The sequence below is a fragment of the Alexandromys fortis genome, unplaced genomic scaffold (genome assembly GCF_014885135.2).
Source record: "Alexandromys fortis isolate MF-2015 unplaced genomic scaffold, M_Fortis_MF-2015_v1.1 scaffold_41, whole genome shotgun sequence".
Classification (NCBI taxonomy): domain Eukaryota; kingdom Metazoa; phylum Chordata; class Mammalia; order Rodentia; family Cricetidae; genus Alexandromys; species Alexandromys fortis.
In genome coordinates this window covers 10837947-10857101 of record NW_026067923.1, presented here as the reverse complement: position 1 = coordinate 10857101, position 19155 = coordinate 10837947, and the positions used below count along the sequence as shown (strand labels likewise).

Here is a 19155-nt window from a genome sequence, read left to right as displayed (position 1 = left end):
ATGGACAAGTTAATATGTAAACACCCCTAACACACGTTACTACCTAGTTTTTAACTCACTAGCCAGTGTTTTCTTCTTGGGAAAAAAAAAAAAAGACAGCTCCATCACCATCATAACATTTCTCAGCAAAATAGCCAAGTCACACACAGTTTCTTAAATTAAGCAAACAGCAAACAAACAAACAAAAAAATCAAAACAAAAATCCCCGAGCACACACCTTCCCCCATTCCAGATCATTTTTAGACACCCAGAGGAGCCAGTCTTAAAACAACCACTTCCAGAAACAGAACACACCCAACACGTCTTTCCACGAACAGTCAGACAGGATTACTCTACTTACTCTGCTTAGTTGATTTTGTAGGGATTGTTAGCTCTTTTGTTTCTTTCATTGATATTTTCTTCCCAGCTATTTCATTATAAATGGCCGATAGATACTCTTCAGGGAGGTCTTTACTGTCATTGATACCTCGATTCATTTTAATGTACTGTTCCTTTGTCATTTTGTTTTTAACCTAAACATGAAAAACCATTATCATTTCTAAAAACCCACATAAAAGGTTTACTCATCTTTAAGAATTAAAATAGCTAGCCGGGCAATGGTGGTGCACGCCTTTAATCCCTGCACTCGGGAGGCGGAAGGATCTCTGTGAGCTCCAGGAAAGGTTCCAAAGCTACAGAGAAACCCTGTCTCAAAAAACAAACAAACAAAGAATTAGAATAGCTGTTTAAGAGACCAAGTATTCTCAAGTCTAGAAATGAAAAATATTCAACAAAATGTATATAAAGATGAAAGTTGTGGAAAACAAGGACAATGTAAAAGATACATTCTGGCATATGCTTTACCGAGCATAATACTGAATAATTTGAAGGAAGGGGGAATAAAAAAGTGACTTGATTTTGCTCCAAGTGTACAAGACTTCTAGTAGGTTCTTAGAAAGGCCCCTACAAACTATTAGAAACACCAAAGGATTCAAATTATAGTTCAGAATGACATGAACAATGCAAATAAAATGGAATTTCATTATCTCAAAAAGGGAATGCAAAAATAACAATAGTTGAGTATTATTTAAAACTACCTAACTTTTCTGAGTTATCACAACAACTGCATTATACTAGGTGACCCGGATGAAGAATCTTTAGAATGTTTTGTCTCGTTTGAACATCCTCAACAGGGAGGTTCAACTTAATAAAGCAATGGACTACAAGTTGGTAATTTGAAAGATGGTAGCAAAATTGTAAAACATGGAATTAACACAGCAAAGTCTATTATACTCAATCTCCAGCAAAAGAGACAGACAAAACCCAGTTGTCTTAATATATTTTTGAATATTTAATTAGACACATTCCTGCAACCTGCCATCAAGAATTAGTGGACTTTTAAAGGTGTCCTTATAGACTAACATTAAAGCACACAGAGCAATAATGCAGCAAGGCTTACATGTCTAATGTGGGAAAGCCCAGAACACTATCTATAACATGATATAATATAAGACAGAATAGAATCGGCAAATATATTGACTTAAGTTTACATTACTACGCAAGTAGAATCTAACACGCTGAAATCTGAACAGGAATGCTTACCCTGTAAAATTAAAAATTCATGATAATATTTTTGCAAACTGAATTTTTAAACCGAAGAATATCGTAACTTTTAAATTTCATCTCAGGTCCTGGCTTTAAAAAACAAAAAGCAAGACATTTTACCTAAAGTTCTGACAGATAGATGCTTATTAAAAAAAAAAAAAAAAAAAAAAAAGGAAAAATAGAAAAAAAAACAAAATCCAAGTGATCACAATTTGAAGTAAAGGAAGACAAAAATCACCTGGAATTATGGAGAAATGTTTTGGAGTTGTGCCAATCGGAGACAGGGCAATGTCTTATGGAAAATAAGAAGTAACTGTTAAGTGTCTGTATTTGGGTAAGGGCTCCCTTGGGAGCAGAGAAAATATTGCTTTTAGTCATTCAAACATGCTGCACACTGCCACCATGGTGGGATTCTGGAAAGCAATGTAAACCAGTTCTATTTTTCTTCTCTTGAAATCTTGTATGGAACACATTATTCTTAAATTTTATTCCCATATGCTTAAACTAAGGTCTCACTCTGTAGCCCTGACTGGGATTTGAACTCATGAGATTCACCTGCTTCTGCCTCCTGAGTCCTGAGATTGAAGATGTGTATCATTATACCCTACTAATAGCTAAAAAATTCTTATAAATTAACTCATAGAGACAATTTAATAATAATACCAAAATGTGCTTTTTTAGAAATCAAGCAAAAAGTACTGTAAACTTCAAAAGCAACATCTTAAAGTAGGTATCAGAAGTCAAGTAACTGTTCTTTAATAAGACTAAGGAATTGTGATTATTAAGCATGGTCACTAAATTGGGACACTTCCTACACATCTATGGTTAAATGTTTGTTCAATGTTTTAGTTAAGATGGTAGTGATTATGCTTAAAGTGTGTCTCTCTTAGAGACACACACTAAAAGACAAAGAAATAATATATAACTGAGATGTGACAATATTATCTCTGTGTGTGTGTGTGTCAGCACCAAGATTGACCACATCTGTGGGGTTCAGTGCAATTCCAATAGTACTATATAATCTATCCTATTCTATCCTATATAATCTCTTAAATACTAATCTTACTGCTGTTCATACTTGAAATGTATTTTTAAAAAGGCAGATAACGTACAGTAGTTTCTATGTAATAAATATTCAAAAGACCTAAAACATTCTTTAGGTTAAAATCTGTTTTAACTTTTGTGTAACTCACAAATATTTTACAAATACTTTTATGTTTATTAGAATAAATACCAAATGGCTATCATTTTAATTCTGGCAATTGGTTTAACCACATGAATTTAAATTTCAACTAATACTTAACAGATTTAAAAGAATACATTTAATTCTCACAACTTACTGTATGTATTGCTGTAGATGAAAACATACCTGTGGACTGTGAAGGTCTGTGGTCAACATGATAATTGAGTAGGCCAAAACATAAGCAGTATCTGCACTAGCAAAAAGGGTTTGTCTGAAAAATAAAAATACTGTGTCACATTATAAGCTTTGTTTCATTATAAACAAGTCATTTCAAACCCTATTCTTAATGTTCTCTCTCGGGATTAATAATCATGTATTATTATTATTATAGATGAATTTGTCTTAACATTGCCAAACAGCAGACCATATAAACTGTCTTAAGGAAGGGGTCTGACTACCATGGATATAACTGACCATCAAAAAGTATACACATCTTACTTACCCTTGGTTACATTCTAGGTATCTTGCAGCAAATTTTTCCATTAATCGATCAATTTTTTGAGCTTCCCCTGGAAGACGGAATCCTTCCAGAAACAGACGAAGGGCTGAAACGAAGTCCTTTCCTGAAAAGTCATGTTGGTCCACATATGCATACATGACTTCTTTATTGAATTTATCATTATCTCCCAGGAACTCACCCACCTGAGTCTAATGTAAACCAAAGGAGAGAACTTAATATTCAATGGCATGTTCCATTTTCCACATAACATTTACAAAGCAGAAAATCCCAAGAACCACAAGTTTTGACTACCTGGCTATACAAGCTCCATACTGAAGTGACAAGTCAACTGTTTTAATATGCTTATAAATTGTAGACAGAGGGTTAGAATGAAATAAAATGGTACTCTTACAGAGTCTAGTCTTTCTTCTTGATGTAAGAACTGAGCTATATCTTCAGGTGTGGTGCCAAGCATCCCTTGTTCTTGAAGATACTGTATTCCTCTCTTTGGTTTCTTATTAAATCTAGATGAAGTTAATAGAAAGATTAAAAAGAGAACTACTCATACTTCCTGAGATTTTGAAATACAGTAAATTACTTTCTTAATTGCATATAGAAAACAGGAACCAACACACATGCACACAGAACCATTACACGGCACAGGTTTATTTTTTCTTCTTAGGAAAGACTTCAAATGGAAGTGTATCATTAGCACAGACACAGATCACTTCAGAGGCAGTTCACTGCAGTATGTTGTACCTTCTGACTCGCCACAGATACCTAAACAGATTAGACTATCATATAACGTTTTTCTCAGTATAGTTTCAATTTACCCCCTTCTCTCATCTATTCCTATATATCTTACTGAACTCCCTAAACCTAATGCATTTGGAGACTATGCTGAATACCTGGGCATGTAAGATGCTTAGCAGGTAAAGGTATATGCAGCCGAGCCTGTTGAACTGATTTTGATATCTGGGATCCACATGATCCAGGGAAAGAACTGACATCTGCAAAATGTCCTGACTCCAACACATATTTTGGCATACATGACCCCGTACACATATACAAAAGACACAAATAAAAACTCAAACAATTAAATTAGAGAGACTGGATTTAAGACCTGTTTCACAGGAGGAAATTCATGCCTAGTACTATAAACCTTGTGAAAAACCCATATTAGGCAGGTCATAGATCCTAAGGGTACATGCCTTTCATTCCCAGCACTTAGGAGGGTTCTGAGTAAGTGAAGCTAATCAGGCACCTAGGCCTACATAACCTGTTCAAGACCAGCTGGGATTACATAGTAAGACCTTCTTTAAAAAAAAAAAAAAAAAAGAGAGAGAGAGAAAAGAAACCAAAGAGTTGGTTCTGTGAAAAGATGAACAAGATGGAGAACTAGCCAAAACAACAAGAGAGGACATTTAAATTAATAAAAGAGGAGTTCCAAATGAAGTACAAAAGGTAATTAGGGAAGACTGACAAAATTTAAAACACTGGAGAAGCTAGAAGATGAGTATATTCCTGACACCTATGGCCCAAGCAATTGAAATTAAAAGACTATAAACAGAGCTGGAAAAATGACTCAGTGGCTAACGGCACTTGCCAACAAGCCTCATGACCTAAATTTGATCCCTGCAACCCATATAGCAGAAGGAAAACTGGCTGCCCCCCCAAGCCATGTGTCTTCTACACACACACACACACACACACACACACACACACACACACACACGCAAACATTCCATTCACAATAGCTTAAAAAAAAAAAAAACTTGAGAATAATCCTAACCAAGGTGAAAGACCTCTACAATAAAACTTCAGACAGCAAGGGAAAAAATTAAAGATGATACCAGAAGTTAAGAAAATCTTCCTCATGGAATGGCAAACTAATATTGTGAGACAGAGCCAATACGATCCCCACCAAAATTACAATGACATTCTTTACTCACCTAAGTGGAGAAAATTAAGCAAAACAACAAAAAAGTAAAAATTCAGGGGCTGGAGACATGGCTCAGTGGTTAAAAGCACTTGCATCACCCTCCACTGGCTCCCTGCCTCTGTGTGTCTTATTAAATGAATGTTCACTTCTTTTATAAGGAATCATATTAAAATATGAACTATAAAAAGTTTAAAGGAAAACAAAACTTTAAGCCCATATCTTAACAAATCCTTCTTCAACTGAAAATTATTTTGTTAAACTGTATAAAATATAATAAAAGCTGTCATAAAAAGACACGGGTGATTTACATTTTACAATCTGTAAATATTTTGTTACTTTTGTAGAGGATCAGGTTCAATTTCCAATAACCATATGAAAGATCACAACAGCAAACGCACACACAAACACATAGAAACAGAATAAGGGGAGAAGGGTGGGAGGAGGGGGAGGGATATGCAAGGCTGGGAGGAGGCAGAAACTTTTTTTTTCTTTTCCTTTTCTCAATAAAAAAAATTATTTTTAATGAAAAAAAATTAGAAAATTTTAAAGACATGTTTCCCTTTTATAACAGTTTCCTTTGAGACTGAAACAATCTATCCTGCAGGGAAGCACCTTAAGCAGAAAGGTACCCAACTCCAATAGCTTCAGGAAGTCCCTTAAACTGACCATATTCATTAGATCCTGCCCTCTAGGAGTAAATGAGCCAGCTGCAGAGAGGACACTAAGCCAAGGCAACCTGCATAAAAACACTCTGCTGAGCAAAGCTGCTAAGAAGATTCTAAGACCAGACAAGCTGCCTGGAAGAACTGGAAACCAGCCATGCTGCCCAGAAAACATTTAGACCACAGTCACTGAGGAGATACACTCTCCGAACTGTTGGGCTGACTGCAGGGTGTGGAGCAAGCTCTAGATCCCTAGGTTTTGGGAGCTGTTACACATGCTGGGGTACGCTTTGGTAATGCAGTTGTCTCTGAGTCATTCTGCTCCTCAAAATAACCTTAATAAAACGCATGGTTCACCAAATTAGACTTTGGTGGTACCTGAACTTTGACCTCTCATGGGCCACCTACCTGGGTTGAGTCATGCTCCCGCATGTGTGTGTAGTAATGTCTCTTCCCGGGAAAAAGTTTTAGAACAAAACACCCTCCCACCAAGCTAAAAATAATTCTAAACATAAAGAATAATGCAGGAGTTATAACATCTGATTTTAAATTATACTAGACAGCCATATGAACAAAATCAGCATGGTACTACACAAAAACTGATATGTAGCTAATAGAACTGAAGGCCCAGAAGAGATGAAGGGAGGAAGGTAAAATAAAATTTCAGTAACGATGTCTGAAAAAGCCTTAAGGAATTACATTATTATTTATTTACCTAAAATTACATATATCTGTGTATACACACATATAGATTTAAAAAAAAAAAAAAAAAGAAAAACTTCCCACCTGGCCTAACTGTTCCCTCAAGAACTATAGGCTAACGAAATCCTAGTGCCAAGTATGAGACACACTCTTTCATACTGTCAGGAGTCCAACACTTTCAAAATATTATAGGCTGTTGCCGTTGCCCTTGGTTGCCTCCCAGTGGTTGAAGGTAAATCACTGCTGAAGACACCATGCTCAGTGAACACAGAACTTGAAGAAGCCAAGCTGTATCTATCCTGAAAGCCTTCTCTCTGAGGACTAGTAGTCACAGCACCAAAAAGCACTATGTCTTCCAAGGTAAGGAATAAGCCAACAGTCCTACCCAGATATAAATCCTATGAACTACAATGACCAGCATGGTACACTAACCCTATGGGTACAATAGTGACAATCGTATTTTGACAGTAACTAACAGCTGTCTAATTGGACTTAAGATACAACCGACGAGCAAAATTCACGATAAAAAACAGATTTAAAGAATTTATGTCCACTAAGTCAGCTCTACAGAGCTGAAAGAAATAGTCCAGTCTGAAAAGAAGAGTAAATGCGCCCAGGAAAGAAACGATCCCAGTATAGTTAATCCTAAGAGGTCTAAGAAAAGAACACACAATAGGGAACTAGAGAAAATAGGAGGGACAACAAATACCACATTTCTCTCATATGAAGATATTAAGTCTTTATGTATCTGTATGTGTGTATATTTGTGTGTGTGTATATAAAAGAGAAAGACACACACACAGACACAGAGACAGAAAGGAATAGCGGGGTTATTTGCAGGACAGAAAGGGACATATGTATTATATATAATGAAGGGGAACAAGGAAGGAATTAAGGCAACAAAAATGAGCAAAGTAGAACTGCATGTATATACGAGTGTGTGTGCATGTGTATGTGAAATGACTTAATGAAATCCTGAATATCAACAGATATACCAACACGGACAGGGGAAATATCATGGGGCCCCACCCGTAGACACAGACACAACTAAAATGCTACAAGTGGAAGAAATAGTCCTCCCCATTGATGAGTCTAAGCGGTTAGCTCTCAAGTCATATACATACAACAATGTTTATACACTTAGGTATATATGTGTGTGTGTCATATATTATGTATGTTTGTATATATGTATAAATGCATATATCAGAAAATAATCAAAGAAAAATAGTCATAAATCTGAGAAGGTGCAAGGGGGTGGGTACATGAGAGGGGCTAGGAGAGAATAAGAAGTGGGAAATGACATAATTAGATTTTAATTTAAAGAAGAAAGAAACCCATTATTTTGTAGGTTGAATAAGAAAAACTTAAAAGAAATGACTTTGTAGATCTTTTGTAGACTGCTTCACAAAATTTAGCAGGAAAATTGATTTTACAAGTTCAGAGTCTGGGAGAGTAGCCAGGTTCGGTTAGGAAATGACTACTTAATATTAACAAACAAAAATAAAATTCCTAGCAAGAATGAAGCATGTAACTAAAGTCAAAGAAGCAGAAACATAGAAGGAACAATGATAAAAGTGGAATTTTCAAATTTTACGTTTTTGTCACATGATTATGAAATCAGATTAACTAAAATAGTGAAAACTGCACATCCTCTGCCCATCAGCCTGGTGCGAGATTAATTTAGAGGAAGCCACAGGCTGGGCATCTTCTCAGTCTGCATAGGCTAGACTTCAATGAAGAAAGAGAACTAAATATGGAGCCATTCAATGTTTAGATCCAAGACAACAATAAGGAATACACAAAAGAGAGAGAGAAAGATGTAGGGAAACTGGGGGAAGGGATGGCACATTTGTGGCTGAAGAATAATCTGTAACATTTCTTTTTCAAATCTGGCACTTACAAATCAATCCCTTGTTCTATTATTTCTTTTTGCTGCTTTAAGACCTCAAATTGTTCTGGATTATCAGTGCCCGACATCTGTGTACTGTAGCTGCCAATTCCTGAAGATGATGTGGATTCTAAGGAGTTTAGACTTCCATATCTGTTTATAGTCTCAGGGTGTTTGATTTCACTTATTTCTTGCTCTGAGGGTTTTTCTTGACCTGTAAGAAGAAATGTGAATATAGAAGATTACAGCAGAACTAAACTAGAAAATTTAAGTGCAAGTTGAAATAGTTTTAATGCTTAAAAAGACTTGTCAGTATATGTACATACATAAATATACCACAAGACTATTTTACTATTTTTATTATTGCTCTTTTTTTTTGGTTTTTCAAGACAGGGTATCTGTGTAGCTTTGGAGCCTGTCCTGGAACTAGTTCTTGTGGACCAGGCTGGCCTTGAACTCACAGAGATCCGCCTTCTTCTGCCTCCCGAGTGTAGGGATTAAAGGCATGCGCCACCACTGCCCGGCTCACAAGACTACTTTAACAGCATCTTTAAACTTCTTCCAATGTATCACTGACTTAAAATATTGGAACACTGCACTCAAAATGTTATCTTACCAAGGGTAGTCTGAGAGTTGGGATTCACATACTGATCTTTACTCCATTCAACCATACACTTCAAAATTGAAACTAAACATTCTAATCCTTTTTTCCGCAGACTCAATTCCTATAATAATTCAGAATAAAGACAAAAAGACTTTTTAAAGAAATGTGCATCTCATTCTTAGAAATATTTAAATTAAAAAAAAAATAAGCTCTTACCTGAACATTACTCATACCAAGTTCTTGACTGCCCCTTCCTTGGGCAATTTTTGACAGGTCATTTACTAGTCTTTCAAATATATTTGCTGCATTTAAGTCACAGTCATAATTTACATAAATATCCACCACACTCTGAGCATCTGTGACGATACAATAATCTCAGAATGAGCATTTACAGTATGAACACACTTCATTACCAGAAATAATAAAGATTAATTCCAAATACCTGCACAGATCCTTGTCAGTGTCTGAATAACCATCCACTTATGATCAAATGAGCTTGTAGAAGTTTCCAAAATGTATAGGAAAATTTCTTTAAAGAATACCTGTGACCAGAAGGAAACAAGTGTTTAAGGTACTATGCAGATGCATGGTTGTCTTTTAAATGTCCCAAAGCTCTAGAACAAGACTGCAATTTTGAGTTTGTCTCTGAACACGTGACTCTAAAAGAGCACCAGCTTTGTTGGCCACGGCAGCGATGACAAATGGAATGGCAAAGATACGGAGTTCTTCTGGGTGGTGATGTCTTAAACGTAACTGTTTCTCATTCATCAGTTATCATTTTAGATACCCCTGTTAAGAGCAATCCTAAGTGCACCTAGATTTCAATGTAACTGAACTCTAAAAAAGATCTAGTTTTTATATGCTGTTATATTTTTCTAATTACTCATAAAAGTGAAAATCTTTACTCATAGCACCACTTCTCAGAATTCTTTATAATGAATATTATCAAGCACAGTTAATCTAATGAAGAAATGTCAATGTGAAAGCTAAGAATATTAAAATTAAAATAATTTGGGGAAAGTGACTGATTTAGAAAAGGCCAATCAATACGTTTTATGAATCCAGAAATGACTATATTTTAAAAGTGATAATCTTTTTGTCTCCCATGGGTTAGCCAGTCCGCCCCATAATGTACTCTTCTTTCAAAAAACTCAAAACAAGTATTTCTTAATCATGTATTTTCTGTGGACAGTAAGCATTACAAAGATAGACCAGTGCTTTCTCAGTAAGAGTGTATACACAATACATGACTTATATACAAATATTCAGTAAATATCTATAGCTATGGCCACAGTTCTGAAACCTGTATCATATCTTTCCACAAGATATGCAAATCAAGGAAGTTTAAAATATTCTGATTTATAAAATAAGAAATGCAGATTTATAGAGGCAAGAAAGAAAGGTAAAAAAGCCCCAAGGCAAACCACAAATGAGTAGAAACAGGTTAAATTAAGTTAAAAGAGCTAGTGGGATAAGCCTAAACTAAGGCTCAACATTCATAATTAACAAGAAGTCTTTGTGTCTTTGTTTGGGAGCTGGCTGGTAGCCCAAGAAAAATTTCAATTACAAATAAACCCATACTTATATCATTTATCTCCTTTTAAGATATAATGGGAAATTAAAAAAAAACTTTGAAAAAATTAGAACAAGCTGGTCATTGTGGTGCACACCTTTAACCACAGCACTCAAGTGGTGAAGCAGGCAGATCTCTGTGAGTTTGAAGTTAGCCTGGTATACAGGCTGGTTAAAGCTACACAGTGAGATTGTCTCACAACAACAAAAATAAAAAGTAAAAATGAAAATACAAATTAGAATACAGTAAAATTTTATAAGCCAAACCTACCATTATGAGGTAAGTTAATTCCTAATGTATATTTCCTTTTAAATTAATTTTTATAGAAAAATAGTAACCCAAACTTAATTTTATAATCTCAGTTCTGTAGGAATTTAAATGTCATGTGGCTAATATACAGAGCCCCCATGGACTTTCAGTATTACAAATTCCCCCAAATTATCTAATCTTAAGAGAAATGTCATCCTCAAATGGAAGGTTTTTGTTGCTATTACATTAAAAATCCCAATATTTTGCTTGGAACTCTATTCTATTTGTAGTTCTTGAAGATAATGGGAAAACTATATAAATAAACAGCTAATCTACAGGCCTGCTATTATTTCATAGATATATGACAAACAAGTGTTAGGCAACTGGTGCAAATTTTTAAAATTTAAAGTCCCATGACAATATTTAAATGAATTTTGATAGAAAATATAGAGACTGGGCAGTGGTGGCACATGCCTTTAATCCCAGCAATCAGGAGACAGAGGCAGGCGAATCTATGGGAGTTCAAGGCCAATCTGAATTCAAAGAGAATTCCAGGACAGCTAGAGCTGTTATAAAGAGAAAAGCTGTCTTGAAAAACAAAACAAACAAAAAGGAAAACACAGAAGATTAATTTATAAAGATAATGCAATTATTTTGACCATGTCAAGGGTAGAGGAAAGGAATCATTATGAGCTAATTAATCATTTTCTATTAGTATGAAATTAACAAAAAATAAAAAACGCACAGCAGCTGGGAGGATGGCTGAGTTGGTAAAGCCCACATTCAGATCCCTAGCCCCACATCAAGGCAGGCTTGTTGACAGATGTGCAGGTGGGGCTCCTGAGGTTTACTGGCCAGCTCATCTAGCTCAACAAGTAAGCTCCAGAATCAGTGCAGCAGAAGAAGACAGCCAACACCAACATCTGTCTCCATGGGCACATGCTTGCAACCACAAATTTTTAAGACTATTTATCACATAAAACATAATACAAACGTGAAAACAGACCAACACTAAAATGAATATTTCTAAAATATATAATGCCTGGATCAAAACAGTAATTTGAGAAGTTGGGAAAAGCATCTACCAAATAACAAAAGCATAAAACATTTCTTTTGAACAATGAATTATCCTAAGATGAAGAAAAAAATCTACCTTAGGAACTGATCCAACAGCATAATAAATGAAGATATAGTTGGAATATCTACTAATTTAGCTTTGTTAAGACTAAAATATTTGAGAACCAAAAGTGTTGTTTTTTCAACATCTTGGGAGAAGACCTTAAGAATAACATGATGTGAGGCTGGAGAGATGGCTCAGCGGCTAAGAGCATTGCCTGTTCTTCCAAAGGTCCTGAGTTCAATTCCCAGCAACCACATGGTGGCTCACAACCATCTGTAATGAGGTCTGGTGCCCTCTTCTGGCCTGCAGACATATACACAGACAGAACATTGTATACATAATAATAATAAAAAAAATAACATGATGTGGGATTCCCCTCTGTATGCTGTGAAAATCATTGGTTAATAAAGAAATTGTCTTGGGCCTGCACCGGGGATAGAGGTAGGCAGGAAAAACTAACACTGAATGCTGGTAGAAAGGAGGCAGAGTCAGAGAGAAGCCATGGAGCCACTGGAGACAGATGTGCTAAAACTTTGCAGGTAGGACATGACCTCGTGGTGATACACAGATTAAATGAAATGAGCTAAATTAATATGTAAGAGTTAGCCAATAAGAAGCTAGAACTAATGGGCCAAGCAGTGATTTAATTAATACAGTTTCTGTGTGATTATTTTGGGGCCAAGCGGCCAAGAACTAACTAGCAGTCATCCTTCAATAGTAACATACACTCAAATATCTATTTTAGGAAAAAAAAAATGTCCAAGACAATATAAAGTTTTCAAGTGTTACCAAATAATTTTTTTTTAAATGTATCTTTCAATTGCCTCTTTTAAAGGTCTTTTAAAGCCCTGAAGACTCAGTACTGTACCTTTCTTTTAAGATAGCCAAATTCAGGCAGGAAAAAAATGGCTCAGTGGTTAAGAGTACCTGCTTGCTTATGGATCTAAGGTCAAATTCCAACATCACATAAAAAGTTGGGCTTGATTGTGCATGCCTATAACTCCAGCATTCCAGGGTGGAGACAAATGGATCCTAGAAGGAGGCTTAGCTAAAAATGGAAGGTTCTGATTCACAGAGACAGGGTGTCTCAAAGAAATAAGCTGAATGTCACAGATGAAGACATTCTATTATAGCCTCTGCATGGGTATGAACACCCAACACGTGCATACATTCAAAACACAAACACATACACACACTACATGCAGAGAGACAGCAAAAGAGCACGCCAAAGTATTTCACAGCATATAAAGTATAAACCTATTTTTTTCAACTAGTACAAATTTCCTAAACTCAAAGGCTGTTCCTTCATTTTGTACTCTTACTGCTTAGCCAACATCTAGTACTTCAGAGACACAAGTCAGCTAAATGAACAACTAAACAAAATGAAACATATGATCACACACACGCACATTACTTCACGGTATGGGAAGTGTTCATGTGCTGCTAATGTAACATGGAACAAAATAGGCAGCAGTAACTTTAAATTTTAATGTCTAAATTTAGAACATACCTCAATTTGCATCTTCAGATGTGTCTTGAAGTTTGACAATAAAGTAAGAAATATGGAAAGAGAAAGCTCAAAAACCTCTGGAACAGATGAGACTCCATTTTTTGAGAGTGCAACACACAGATACTGCTTAATAGCATTAATAAACATCTCATTTGTTCTGAAAACAGGTCCTGCATTCTGCAGAATGGACAGAAGTAACTGCAATGAAAGAATCTTGGACCGTAACTCATGAGACCTAAGAGATGAAACACAAAGCACAGTATAGGGACAAGGTCATCATTTTGGTAATAACATCCTAACCTAAAGACATTCTGCATTCCACAAATTCATAAACTTGGCCATTAACACCAAGTGCTTCTCTGGTGACACATAATTTCATATGCTTTGTTTTTAAATTTATTTTCTGAGATTATAATCACATTATTTCTCATTTCTCTTTCCTCATTTCAAACCTTCCCATATGCCCCTCTCTGACCTTTTAGGGGTGAGGAGGGAATAGGAGGTGGAGGTGGGTGGTTGGTGGTGGTGGTGCATGCCTTTAATCCCAGCATTGGGGAGGGAAAGGAGGCCGGATTTATGTGTGTTTGAGGCCAGCCTGGCCTACAGAGTTAGTTCCAGGACAGCCAGGGCTACACAGCGAAACCCTGTCTCCAAAACTGAAAAAGCAACGACAAAAAGATCCATGGCCTCTGTTTCTCTTGGCCTCTGTTTCTCCTTTATTGTTATTAGGGGGGGCATATATGCACATATCCATGGGTAAAAGTTATAAATATTTTAAACATAAGCCTACTATTCCCCCTAAAAGAGATAAAAATAATTTGCAGATGTACGCCTTATTTCACTATTTTTCTAAAGCATGGTACTAAAGTCACACAACAACTCTACTTCTTATAGATGACCAGGAATGCAGTGAAGATATCTGCTCTGCTTAGTATAAAGTGGTTCTAATGTAATTTTTTTCTAGTTATGTTAGTCAGAATCCCTAATCACCAATAAAAACGTTTTTGTTGCACTAGAAATACAGCATTTCAACCATACTTTCCCAATAAATATCTGAAATTCTTGTTACTCTTCTAAAATAGAGACCTTTAGAAATTTTTAAATTACCTCAATATGTACACACTTATTCTAAACACTTCTGTAATGAAAATCTGAAAAATTTTTGGCTGAAATTTTTCTCAATTTTTTTCTAATTAAGGTTCTGTGTCATGCTTCTGCTTACTATCTAAAATTTTAATTATTTTAACATACGCACTTTTTTCTCCCACTGAAAACTATCCCTTAGTTCCAAAAGACCAAAGAAATTCACTGGAGGCAGTATTTCAAAGGCAGAGCATTAAATGTTATAGGAACTATTTTTCAAAACTTATTCCAAATACTATATTCAGTCACATTCACATAGTGTGTGAAACCTTTGCTCGTGATTTCTCCCTTAAAATGCTTATAGTTGTGTCAGCAATTTGCAGATCTAAACAAGCAATACTTAATTTTATATCAATAGTTCATCACAAAAACTTCCTATTTGAAATAATGCTTGAGGTCAATAGTATCAAAGCCTTTTGTTTCCAAGATAACTGTTACTCTAGTCTCGTAACTATTATTAATACAAAAGTATGAGTACCCCCAAATGCTTGTTCTTAATTACAAACAATGAAAGGCAAGACTGGAAAGAGCTACTAAAAAGTCCTCACGGTGGGTGTTCTGAGGCCTACATACAATTACTTTTAAGTTACCTCACATTGTCCTTTTGCTCAATAACTATAATAATTAGATCTGCAGGATTTTTGTTATAAATTAGATCTAATGATTTTTGTTATAAATATGCTTTAACTTTCTATTCTGAGCATCAAACAAAACGTCTTTTAGACATTTATGTACCTGTTCTGTACAAGACACTAACAAAAGTAAGGATCAAATGACTGTCATACTGATAAATGATAAACATTCTCTGAGACATATTTTTCACTGTATAGTCCAGGCTGGCTTTGAACACATGGCAATTCTCCTGCCTCATCCTCCACGAGACAGAATGACAAGAGTATATCACCATGCCGGGCTAAATTATACCAAACTGGAAACTTCATGCCGGCCATTTTTCATGAGTTAGTTTCAAATAATGACTGAAGCTGGATAGCACAGGTCACTGCTTAGCAGAGTAAGCAGAACAAGAAAGAACACAGGAGCAAAGACAAAACTATGTAACCACATTTTATCAAACCACAGCAAAAATGATCCTCAGCAGTAAACCCAACCCCTTTAGTGAGTAAGTGTCCATGTAGGGCCTAAAGAATCACTTAGAAAGCATTTCTCTGGCACTATCCACACCTCTCTTAAAATTGTGAGACACTGTCTCTCACTGGCCTGGAACTTGCCAAACAGCCTAAGCTGGTTGGCCAGTGAGCCCTAAGGATGTGTCTGGTCCTGTAACCCCACCACTGGGCTTATAAATACATGCTTTTTGCTTTTTGAGACAGGGTTTTTCTACGTAACCCCAGCTTTCCTGGAACTTGCTCTGGATTCGAATTCACAGAGCTCCACCTGCCTCTGCCTCCTGAGTACTGGAGTTAAAGACACCCCAACATTCTTGCTTTTTTAAAAAACAGGATCAAACTCAGGTCCTCAAGCTAGCAAGGCAAGCATGTTATCATCTGAGCTTTCTCCCTGGACTTAATCCTTCAAAAAAAATTTTTTTTGAAGATTTATTGTGTGTGTATTTGCCTAAGTAGTTTTATGTGCATCACATGCATGCAAGTGTCCTCAGAAATCAGAAGAGGGCATCAGATCCCCTCAAATGGAGTACAGTTGGCTATGAGCTGCCTGATGTGGATAACGGGAATCCAACCTGGATTTTCTCTGAGATGTTAACTTACTCAAAATTGTTAAAAGTTTTCTTCTTATTTATTTTTTTAAAAAAGAAAACAAGCTATCTTTTTTTAAAAAATTATACATACCAATCCAAGTTCACACTCCCTCTTCCCTCCCATTCCCTCTACATACCCTCCCACCCTACTCCTCATCCAATCCTCAGAGAGGGTAAGGCACATTGCTTTGGGGAAGGTCCAAGGCCCTCCCTACTATATCTAGGTTGAACAAGATATCCATCCAAAGAGAATGGGTTCCCAAAAAGCCAGTACAAGCAGTAGGGATAAATCCTGGTGCCACTGCTAGTGGTCCTGCAGTCTGCCCCAGCCATGCAACTGTCAATCACATTCAGAGGAACTAGTTTGGTCCTACAGTTCCTTCCCAGTACAGCTGGAGTTGTGAGCTCCCATTAGTAGACTGTTTCAGTGGGTGAAACCAAGTTTTCTTCTTAAAGATCCTCATCAATTTGTAAGGAAATGCCAAAGTTGTCAAATTTTTAATGAGAATGTTGATTTTCCATAATAAGGAAAGGTGTTTTAAAAACAGGACAGGAACCAAAAAAGCTACGGAGAAACGCTGTCTCGAAAATAAAAAAAAAAAAATAAATAAAAATTAAAAAAAAAACATATTTAGTACACAATTACTAAGTTTAATTCTACTTCTGCAAAGTTCCTATTTTCAAAAACTGAAGAAGCAATAACTTATTTTTCTGATTTTTGAGATTTGAACCTAAAAATATTTTAAAATTTTCTTTCTGAACATAAAACAAGCTTTTCCCTAAAGCAGAACAATGTGACAAAATAAAACTATAGAAAATATAATGTGTTTTGCAGAACGTTACGAAGTTTTAAAAGCTTTTTTTCCAGGGGCTGGAGAGATGGCTCAGTGGTTAAGAGCACAGACTGCTCTTCCAGAGGTCCTGAGTTCAATTCTCAACAACCACATGGTGGCTCACAACCATCTGTAATGAGATCTGGTGCCCTCTTCTGTTGCGCAGGCATACATGGAGGCAGAATGTTGTAAAAATAAATGAATAAATAAATAAACCTTTAAAAAAGCTTTTTTCCTATGTGTATGAGTGTTTATATATATATCATGGGTGACTGTGTCACATGCACATTCACAGATGAATGTAGACAAACTGTGGCAAGGACAGTCTTGGGTGCTGTTCCTCATCCTGCACCTTATTTGTGACAAGGTCTCTTCACTATTTGCAGCTGTGTGTACCAGGCTAGCTGGCTTGCAGACTTCTGAGGATTTACATGGATTCTAGGTGCCGAACACAGGTCTTCACACTTGGGTAGCAAGAGCTTTACTATTCCCTAGTACTACTTTACAATCTCCCTAGTGATGTGGGAGTGTCATATATCAATCTGTTGATTTCACTGGTTAAGCAATAAAGAAACTGCTTGGCCCTGATAGGTTAAAACATAGGTGGGAGGAGTAAACAGAACAAAATGCTGGGAGGAAGAGGAAGTGAGCTCAGACTTGACAGCTCTGCTCTCTGGAGCAGAGACGCCAGGCTCCTCTCTCCCAGGCAGCTCTGACCCAGGATGGACGTAGGCTAGAATCTTCCCAGTAAGCGCACCTAGCGGTGCTGCACAGATGATTAGACATGAGCTAAATTAATATGTGAGAATTAGCCTAGAAGAGGCTAGATAGAAATGGGCCAAGCAGTGTTTAAATGAATACAGTTTGTGTGTTGTTATTTCGGGCATAAGCTAGCAGGTGGCCGGAGTGCTGGGGACGCAGCCCCGCCGCTCATATTACAACACCCTAGCTCTCGACCTTCTGTAGTAACTCTCCAGACTTTAGCTGAATTAGAAACTCAAATGCTCCAAAGATTTTTTTGTTGAACTGAAGGAGGAATGCTTACATTCCCCCTATTTCAGCATCTTTTTCTCTAAGTCACTCCTCCAAACATCCTTTTTCTGAAATTCTCCTAAAACTGTCAAGTGCACTGTATCTTGCTACAATAGTAAATAACAAAAACAAAACAAAAAAACAGGCCATTCTATTAACTCTACGAAGAAATAAGTTTCACTGGAATCATATAAATACATATGAACATTATGATCTACAAAATATGGCACTTTCCTATGTGCCATAATTGAAATCAACAACAATAAAAAAAGTTTCTTTTCAATTGATCAAAAACAACTTGGAGAGGAAAGAGTTCATTTGTCTTTGACATAGTCCATCCTCAAGGGAACCCAGAGCATGAACTCAAGGCAGAAACCTAGAGGCAGGAACTGATGCAGAGGCCATGAAGAGAATGCTGCTTACTAGTCTCCTTCTCAGGGCTTGCTCAGCCTGCTTTCTTATAACCCAGGACCTAGAGCTGGGACCACCCAGAGAAGTCTGGGCCTTCCCACATCTACTATCAATCAAGAAAATGTCCCAGAGTCTTGCTCATAAGCCAGTCTAATGGAGGCTATTCCTCAACTGAGACTTCCTCTTCCTAGATGGTTCCAGCTTAAATCAAAAACAAACAAGCACCCAAAATACAAACTATATTTAATGGGAATTAGATAATTAGCTTTTATCAGAGTACTTAGTACAGTGTCAACAGAAATCACCGTAAGGTAATTCATTAGGCATTAATAGTTCCAAAGTTACTCAAAATGTGAAAATATGAAACACCGATTTATTCACTGGCTAACATATATGATACCTATTGTGTACCAGGTATTCACTATTCTATATTGCTGCCCATCCTTTGGTGGTGGTGAAAGGTATACATTTCAATAGTTTTTGAACTTACTATTTTTGGTATG

General features: G+C 36.4%; 1 protein-coding gene across 2 annotated transcripts in view; it reads right to left on the bottom strand.

Annotated features, from left to right (window-relative positions):
- Nucleotides 1–19155, bottom strand: part of Arfgef1 (ADP ribosylation factor guanine nucleotide exchange factor 1) — a 109252-nt gene that overhangs the window by 51007 nt on the left and 39090 nt on the right. For both annotated transcript variants that reach the window (XM_050142024.1, XM_050142023.1), the window contains exons 10-18: nucleotides 13517–13751; nucleotides 9507–9606; nucleotides 9281–9420; nucleotides 9077–9185; nucleotides 8473–8674; nucleotides 3679–3790; nucleotides 3270–3475; nucleotides 2954–3038; nucleotides 341–512 (exon numbers count right to left, since the gene is read on the bottom strand). In XM_050142024.1, the coding sequence (XP_049997981.1) occupies nucleotides 341–512; nucleotides 2954–3038; nucleotides 3270–3475; nucleotides 3679–3790; nucleotides 8473–8674; nucleotides 9077–9185; nucleotides 9281–9420; nucleotides 9507–9606; nucleotides 13517–13751 (1361 nt within the window). The remainder of the gene's footprint in view (nucleotides 1–340; nucleotides 513–2953; nucleotides 3039–3269; nucleotides 3476–3678; nucleotides 3791–8472; nucleotides 8675–9076; nucleotides 9186–9280; nucleotides 9421–9506; nucleotides 9607–13516; nucleotides 13752–19155) is intronic.